Raw genomic sequence first — 9334 nt, 5'->3', positions numbered from 1 at the left:
CAAGTCCTTTGCTGTCTCTGACAGAATTACAATGTCATCGGCGAACCTCAAGGTTTTTACTTCTTCTCCATCATCATCATCATCATCATTTAAGACTGATTGTGCCTTTCAGCGTTCAGTCTGGAGCATAGCCCCCCTTATAAAATTCCTCCATGATCCCCTATTCAGTGCTAACATTGGTGCCTCTTCTGTAGTTAAACCTATTACTTCAAAATCATTCTTAAGCGAATCCAGGTACCTTCTCCTTGGTCTGCCCCGACTCCTCCTACCCTCTACTGCTGAACCCATGAGTCTCTTGGGTAACCTTGCTTCTCCCATGCGTGTAACATGACCCCACCATCTAAGCCTGTTCGCCCTGACTGCTACATCTATAGAGTTCATTCCCAGTTTTTCTTTGATTTCCTTGTTGTGGACACCCTCCTGCCATTGTTCCCATCTACTAGTACCTGCAATCATCCTAGCTACTTTCATATCCGTAACCTCAACCTTATTGATAAGGTAACCTGCATCCACCCAGCTTTCGCTCCCATACAACAAAGTTGGTCGAAAGATTGAACGGTGCACAGATAACTTAGTCTTGGTACTGACTTCCTTCTTGCAGAAGAGAGTAGATCGTAGCTGAGCGCTCACTGCATTAGCCTTGTTACACCTCGCTTCCAGTTCTTTCACTATGTTGCCATCCTGTGAGAATATGCATCCTAAGTACTTGAAACCGTCCACCTGTTCTACCTTTGTTCCTCCTATTTGGCACTCAATCCGTTTATATTTCTTTCCCACTGACATTACTTTCGTTTTGGAGATGCTAATCTTCATACCATAGTCCTTACATTTCTGATCTAGCTCTGAAATATTACTCTGCAAACTTTCAATCGAATTTGCCATCACAACTAAGTCATCCGCATATGCAAGGCTGCTTATTTTGTGTTCACATATCTTAATCTCACCCAGCCAGTCTATTGTTTTCAACATATGATCCATAAATAATATGAACAACAGTGGAGACAGGTTGCAGCCTTGTCTTACCCCTGAAACTACTCTGAACCATGAACTCAGTTTACCGTCAACTCTAACTGCTGCCTGACTATCCATGTAAAGACCTTTAATTGCTTGCAAAAGTTTGCCTCCTATTCCATAATCTCGTAGAACAGACAATAACTTCCTCCTAGGAACCCGGTCATATGCCTTTTCTATATCTATAAAGCATAGATACAATTCCCTGTTCCACTCATAACACTTCTCTATTATTTGTCTTAAGCTAAAGATCTGGTCCTGACAACCTCTAAGAGGCCTAAACCCACACTGATTTTCATCCAATTGCTCCTCAACCAATACTCGCACTTTCCTTTCAACAATACCTGAGAAGATTTTACCCACAACGCTGATTAAAGAGATACCTCTGTAGTTGTTACAATCTTTTCTGTTTCCATGTTTAAAGATTGGTGTGATTACTGCTTTTGTCCAGTCTGATGGAACCTGTCCCGACTCCCAGGCCATTTCAATTATCCTGTGTAGCCATTTAAGACCTGACATTCCACTGTATTTGATGAGTTCCGACTTAATTTCATCCACCCCAGCTGCTTTATTGCATTGCAATCTATTGACCATTTTCTCCACTTCCTCAAACGTGATCCTATTTCCATCATCATTCCTATCCCATTCTACCTCAAAATCTGAAACATTACTGATCGTATTTTCACCTACATTGAGCAACTCTTCAAAATATTCCCTCCATCTGCCCAAGGCATCCACAGGATTCACCAGCTGTTTTCCTGACCTGTCCAAAATACTTGTCATTTCCTTCTTACCTCCCTTTCGAAGACTGCTAATTACACTCCAGAATGGTTTTCCAGCAGCTTGACCCAATGTCTCCAACCTGTTTCCAAAGTCTTCCCAAGATTTCTTCTTGGATGCTGCAATTATCTGTTTGGCTTTGTTTCTTTCTTCAACATAACTTTCTCTGTCTACCTGAGTTCTAGTATGTAGCCATTTTTTATACGCCTTCTTTTTCCTTTTACAGGCTGCCTTGACTGTGTCATTCCACCAAGCTGTTTGCTTCCTCCTACTTTTACACACTACTGTTCCAAGACATTCTTTAGCCACTTCTAGTACTGTGTCCCTGTACCTTGTCCATTCCTTTTCCAATGACTGTAATTGACTACATTCAACTAACTGGTACCTTTCTGAGATCGCTGTTATGTACTTGTGCCTGATTTCCTTATCCTGAAGTTTCTCCACTCTTATCCTCCTACATATGGACCTGACCTCCTGCACTTTCGGCCTCACAATCCCCATTTCACTACAGATTAAATAATGATCAGTGTCATCAAAGAATCCCCTGAATACACGTGTGTCCCTCACAGCCTTCCTGAATTCCTGATCTGTTATTATATAGTCAATGACAGATCTGGTTCCCCTGCTTTCCCAAGTATACCGGTGAATGTTCTTATGTTTAAAAAAGGAGTTTGTGATTACTAAGCCCATACTGGCACAGAAATCCAAGAGTTGCTTCCCGTTCCTGTTGGCCTCCATATCCTCTCCAAATTTACCCATAACCTTTTCATACCCTTCTGTTCGATTTCCAATCCTGGCGTTAAAATCACCCATGAGCAGAACACTGTCCTTGTCCTTTACTCTAACAACTACATCACTGAGTGCCTCATAAAAACTATCCATCTTATCTTGATCAGTCCCTTCACAATGCGAATATACTGACACAATCCTAATTTTCTTGATAGACACTGTCAAATCTATCCACATCAGTCGTTCGTTTACATACCTTATTGCAACTACGCTGGGTTCCATTTCTTTCCTGATGTAAAGCCCTACACCCCATTGTGCTATTCCTGCTTTGACTCCTGACAAGTAGACCTTGTATTCTCCCACTTCCTCTTCTTTCTCACCCCTTATCCGAATGTCACTAACAGCTAAAACGTCCAGTCCCATCTTACTTGCAGCCTCTGCCAGCTCTACCTTCTTCCCAGTGTAGCCCCCATTGATATTAATAGCTCCCCATCTCATTACCATTTGTTTGCCAAGTCGTATCTTAGGAGTCCCTGGTTTGTCAGTTAGAGGTGGGACTCCGTCACCTCCAAAGGTCCGAGGCATTTTGCTCTGATTGTTGCCAGCATCATATTTAAAGTACCAGGGAAGCAGGTTGCTAGCCTTACTTGCCCCGAGTCCCATTGGGTTTTACCCCTAACGGCTGAGGGACTAACCGGTGGATTTGGTAGTCTTTGCCGTATGAGCACAAAGGTGACCACGACTCAGAATATGTCCGAGATGCCCAGCCTTATTCCAAAGTAACTGGTATTCCGACTGTCGGGACCACTTACTTGGCCACTCATACGTTGCCCGTGGTTCATGAACTATGACATGACTACAGGAACCCACACCACATTACTTCTTCTCCATGAATTTTAATACCTACTCCGAATTTTTCTTTTGTTTCCTTTACTGCTTGCTTAATATACAGATTGAATAACATCGGGGAGAGGCTACAACCCTGTCTCACTCCTTTCCCAACCACTGCTTCCCTTTCATGCCCCTCCACTCTTATAACTGCCATCTGGTTTCTGTACAAATTGTAAATAGCCTTTCGCTCCCTGTATTTTACCCCTGCCACCTTCAGAATTTGAAAGAGAGTATTCCAGTCATAGTCTGGATATGTTCTTAAATTTCAATAATTGCTGGATGTTAGGGATACTGGACAGCAGATATAAGAATAATTTTGCTACTCTTTTTGATTGGTGTTACCTATATAATCTAACTACTACTGTTCACAATGTTTTGTTCGAGGGTTTATGGTACATTGTGGTTAAAAGACGGGCTAATTGACTCTCATATTCTGTACAGAATTTGATAGGTACTCCATCAACTGTTGGAAGCCTGTTGAAATTTAGTGATTTCAGCTTACACTAATATATATAGCTCTGACCTTTGAAACAGCACATTAATCTATCCCTGGCAGTATTCCTGGATTTTCCTTTGTAAAGGAATATCTGAAAATGGATATCAGTCCTTCTGCTTTCGGTTAGTTACTCTCAATTTCAGTTCTTGTGTCATACATTACATACTAACTTCTGTGCCAATGACAGCCTTTACCTATGACCGGACTTTCATTAGATTTTGTGAGAGATACTTCAGTAAGATTCTGCTACAGTAGTCAGTTTATGATTTTTGCACTGCCCTTCTGGTAGCCAAATGCTTTTGGTTTATCATCTCTCTACCTGTAGCGTCATGCTTTGTTTTACATCTATTATGCAGTAGCCACTGTATTTTTAGAAGTTTATCCTCGTAGAGGGTCCCACCAAAAATGTTCTACTCTGAGGGCGTGCTGAAAAGTAATGACTCCGAATTTATTATTCTGTTCTTAGTATCACCCATATTGCTTGGTCGACTTTCCCACTTTCTTGGAACCTCCATGCCACTAGAGGGCAGCTGTAACATTACAGAGTGTGACGTAACTACGTTGGTGAGCAGCAGGTTATAAACGAGTTCCTAACCACAGGAACTTGTCTTCAATTGATGTCCATAAAGGAATGAAAGATGTGTACAGTTATGATTGTATCGACATCAATAACGATTTGCAACAATCTGATGACTTGGGTTCACTGTCATCGATCATCATCTATACAGTCCTGACTTGGCTCCATCCTACTTTCATATGTTCCTAAAACTTAAAGAACATCTTTGAGGACTTCACTTTGATAGTGAGTGAGCACTGCATGCAGACGTAAGGTTGTGGCTTTGACAACAAATTAAGCACTCTACACTGACACTATCAAGAAATCTCTCTCTTGTTGGGAGAAATGTGTCTGTCAGCAGGGTGATCATGTTGAGAAGCAAATGTGTAGATATGAAGAATGAAGATGTAGAATGTTAACGTGCTTTATTTAAAAAGCTTTAAGAGTTGTCACATAAAAAATTTTGAGGCATTACTTTGCTGCACAACCTTGCAGATACTTATCTCTCATGTGCTTGGAAACCATTTTTCTAATACTGGGCCTCTTTTCCTCGACATGTTCATGTAGAGAGCTAAAGGTTTTGATGTGTTGCTTGAGATATGACACTAAAGCCTCTGTATCTAGTTTATTGAACCTGTAAATTTTCTACTTGTTTTAGCTGCTCTTTTTACTTCAGTTATCCTTGTTGCTGCAATTTGATACCAATTTGGATTTAGTTATCCTTAGTTTCATCTATGGCTGATTCTGGTGGTCAATAAAAGGACTTAATTAAAAATGTATGCCCACTATTATACTGAGTCTTGCCTATATACTCTAGCATGCGGATATAATTTCTATCTTGGTGGATTTGGGTTTCTTCTCTACTGCAATGAATATACCATTCTCATTTCTGGTTATCCTATCCATCTGATTCTCACTAGATCTACTATAAGAATCTCACTGCAAACTGTTTCAGGTTTTAGTCAGTTTTCTGTGCCTAGTGACATATGAGCTCAGCTGCTTTTAGAAACACATATAGCTCTCGAACTTCGACAGTTCATTAATACAATTTTAATAGTCTTGTCTGTAATAGGAATTTCTTTGTGTCTTATATTAATATTTCAGGGTCTCATATCAGTTGCAACTGATGGAAAGTTGTCTAGTCTAAAAAGCTCTGACATGCACTTTTCAGACAGTGAGCTGCCTGGTTAGCAGACTCTGATGTGTTGTAACCCCTGACCCATTTAGGCAGATTGTAAAAATCCCTCACCTGTAGCACAAGCTAACAAAGCCACAGCGAAGCTTGTCACAGAAACTTTGAAGTCTCTGGTTCAAGCCTTCCACTTGACGTACAATGAGGGGGGCTACGATCAGTCCTGGCGACTATGCTGTAGATTGTGAGTTCATTTAAAATTCCATGAGAAAGGGTGACCTTTTCGACCTAGTCTACCAGCAAATGGAATGATCCAGACATAACATTAGAAATGTTTCTAGTTACCAGACGATTAAAGGCTGGTCCACATACTACAATTTGTGTGTGCAGACATTTTTGAATGCTGTATATAGGTTCATATTTAGTGTGCCCATATTAAACAACGACAATCTTCTGCTGGTCGTCCAGATATCAGTCTAATGAAATAACTTTCAGTGGCAAATGGTTACTCTCTCATAAAGGATATTTTAGACTCAGTTTTGGACAGTACCACTAAAGGAGGAAGTTCTTCTGTGATCAGTGTTGGCAACTTTTCTTGCAGATAAATTGCTAATGATGCGTCAGAGCCATCAAGAACTGTCTAAATGAACAGGCCACCAGCTTTTTAAGCACTAACAATTTTGTCACATTATTTTAGTTCTTAAGTTACAGAGCAGACACCAAGATTTGAGAAATTATTTGGCACTGTACATATAAACATAAAATTATTTATTAAAACTCGTAGCTCTTGATATTGGACGAAACTGTAACCCAATGGAAAAGCAGTTCATCTCATGAAAAGCTGGCAGCGACGTTACAGATTCCAATAAAAAGAAGAATTAATAAAGATTTGGAATTTTTGGCTGCATAGGCCTTGCAAGCAGTGAGGAAGATTGTAGTGAACACTCTCGAAGGTTTCAGAATAAAATTCAGTCGTCATTTTTATTTCATTTTAGCACTTTCAACAAATTAGCCCTCTTCAGAAGCTTAGTGCTGGTTTAGCGAATGTCATGTACATAGACGTGATTCATTTACCATAAATTATCGGTCTGTCGATCTTTGTTCACAATAATCACATACAATATGTATAATTTTGGACATGTCATGACATTATTCTTCTGTGAAGTAGATATTGATCTCTACCGAACCAGTGCTAAGCTTCTTAAGATGACAATTTAACTCTTTGACAAATTGTAAAACGAAATAATAAACCTATGCAACTGCAGACTGAATTTTATTCTGAAATTTATACTACAATTGCTCAAAAAATAACAGCTATGAATAAAATACACTGTTCTGAAGAAGTATTTCATGTACACTAGCAGAGTACCTCAAACTAGGTAAATTTCGGCATGCTGCTTAGCTTTATTGTGAGAAACAGCTCGCAATATTTTATAACTGTTTCCCTCTTTGCTGTAGAGTCTATTGCATCATTTTCTCTATTAAAGAATTATAAGCAGTTGCCTTCTTCTCCCAATCACTGTATTCCTTGGTCTATTTCCTCAAGCAATGAATCCACAAGAGCACTGATGCATATCAGCCGTTTTAGAATTTCAGAATTCATTATATAGTCAAAGGCTGGAATCTCTCGATGAACAAAAACGTGAGTGAGACACTCCAGTTTCGCTGTGATTTTCAGTACACATGCTATCCTTTGCCTTCACATATGTAGTTTGCTATTACAGATTTCAGCAATTTTGCTGAAAGAAGCGGCTACAGCTTTGAGATATGCGCACATCTCAGATCTGCGTTGATTGCTGGCTCCACGCTACTATTTGTTTATTCACAAGCGATGTGAAGGAAGAGGCACAAATCAGATGAATGCTGCGAGCGTCCTGTCGATACCAGTCGTCAGACATATTTAACAAAGATTAGCTGTGTGGTTATTCTTTCCATTTTTAGATCTTTGCGCATCGTCGTTCAAACTTTTGATTGGTTGTATCGGAATTTAAAATTGTTTATAATTAAATAAAACAAATATAACACAAACAGGATGTCATTTCATTGACATTATGTTCTCAACTAAATGTAATTTTATCAGTAACACATTCTTTATTTACGAATTTTTCGCCCCGTAGTTAAAATACACCACCCCGTGTTTGAAATTCAGTTGATATGTGGAAAAGTACTGTGGGGCTACCAAGGGGGTTTCGGAATCAGTCTTGTTGCAAACTGAATTAGTTTCTTTCCGAAGAAAAAGTCAAAATGGAATTATTTGTACGTCATTTGTCATGACTTGCGTAGGAAACCAGGTGCTGTAGTCGATCCCGTAACGTAGCATGAAGCAATATAACGGGAATATCAGATGATCTCACTTCCGAATATATCCTCCACTTCCACAAATATTCTGCTAAAAGCTGCACGCTTGAATCTCGTATTGCATTGGTTCAACGGCCGTCTTCCTGCTTAGGTAGAAGGTGGGGGATTAATATCGGAAGTGCATGTTGTGAAGTGTTAAAACTGTTAAAGAGAACTGACTTTGTGTACGCGTTGTATAAAATAGTCGTTCCACTTCAGCATAATGAGTTGTGAAGTAAATGAGAAATGGGCTGCCGACGCTGAGCCGTTAGCCGGCGTCACGCAAAACCTACGTGTAAATGTGGCCAAGTTTCCAGGCTTTAAACGAGTTCCAAATTTCAAGCCATTTCTTTCTACCGACACATATTATGGATACATGCCAGTGTTTCCTCGCTCTGATGATTGTGAAATGGACACTGATGATACAAACTCTTGGACTAAAATAGGTCTAAATTCGCATTGTGCCCATCGTCAGAACGAAAATGTTGGTGCTTTTCCGGGATTAACTCGAAAGCGCTGTAGCAGAGAGATGCAGCCGCACGAGCAAGACGCCAAGAAAAGCAGACGCGAAGGTACGTACTGTTAAAAGTCAGTTTACTTTTTAAGATGTTCAGTCATGATCCCGTCAAGTAACGTTAATATGTATGTCGATTGGAAAGAAATGTAGATAAATGTTGCTTTTCAGAGCTACCCGTTACAGGGTTTTCGGCGCGACAGACAACAATGCAGCAATTAGACGCACACTATCCAAGGTGCATCATGGGTCATTTGGTGTGATACTAGTGTATTGAAAATTTTGGAATTTTCAAATGTGGCTTTAGTTGACCATTTACTTTTTATATTTTCTTGCTTAAAACATTGGGAGAACATAACACTTACCTTGAGATCATTCTTTTTGTTCCTTAGAGCCTGTGTCGAAATATGAAAAGGACATTGAGAGGCATACCTCTGAAGAATGTGAATTGGCGTTGGAACAATTATTGAAATATACTCACGGCTGTGACATATATAATTATTATTCTGCTTGCGACATCTAACATGTAACTAATTACTTAATTTATATACTTTTTTAATGTATTGACAGTTTTGTATTGATTGTGAGTTGTAATAATAAATATTGTATTATGATCAAAGTCCTGTATGGTATTTATTTCAAGTCATTCCCAGATGATATCTTCTATAATAATAGAAAAGTTTTGCTTATTGATGGCTCTGAAAAATCAAGGAAGGGTTTTTCAGCTTTTGTATGGAATTAGTGAAAGAATATTCTGTGCCTAATTTTCCATATGCTGCAGATAGCATTCTTTTGAATATTAGTGTTTAATTGCTATGCATTTTTGTTTGATCAGTGTCTGTATTCTGGTTGTGGAGTGCTTGTAATGAGGTGTTATAAGCATGCTAT

At 39.4% G+C, this 9334-nt stretch overlaps 1 protein-coding gene across 3 annotated transcripts; it reads left to right on the top strand.

Annotated features, from left to right (window-relative positions):
- Positions 1 to 7636: 7636 nt before the first annotated feature.
- On the top strand, positions 7637 to 9065 carry LOC126251843 (uncharacterized). Of its 3 annotated transcripts, none has more exons than XM_049952513.1 (2): positions 7637 to 8504; positions 8839 to 9065. In XM_049952513.1, exons 1-2 carry the CDS (start codon positions 8156 to 8158, stop codon positions 8967 to 8969), a joined length of 480 nt encoding a protein of 159 aa, XP_049808470.1. In that variant the 5' UTR covers positions 7637 to 8155; the 3' UTR covers positions 8970 to 9065. The 3 variants fall into 3 exon arrangements, with proteins under 3 accessions (XP_049808470.1, XP_049808472.1, XP_049808471.1); XM_049952515.1 differs by having other exon boundaries at positions 8633 to 9065; XM_049952514.1 differs by having other exon boundaries at positions 7656 to 8504; positions 8618 to 9065.
- Positions 9066 to 9334: the final 269 nt, after the last annotated feature.

This window comes from Schistocerca nitens, chromosome 4, assembly GCF_023898315.1.
Source record: "Schistocerca nitens isolate TAMUIC-IGC-003100 chromosome 4, iqSchNite1.1, whole genome shotgun sequence".
Lineage (NCBI taxonomy): Eukaryota > Metazoa > Arthropoda > Insecta > Orthoptera > Acrididae > Schistocerca > Schistocerca nitens.
Note: the sequence above shows the minus strand (reverse complement) of the source record. Positions and strands in the feature narration are given on the sequence as shown.

What these genes read in the sequence shown, in the direction of transcription:
- LOC126251843 (XM_049952513.1), top strand. Translation starts at nt 8,156, where the DNA reads ATGAGTTGTGAAGTAAATGAGAAATGGGCTGCCGACGCTGAGCCGTTA. An exon ending in CAAGAAAAGCAGACGCGAAG is followed by an intron (nt 8,505 to 8,838) that starts GTACGTACTGTT and finishes TTTGTTCCTTAG; the next exon opens with AGCCTGTGTCGAAATATGAA.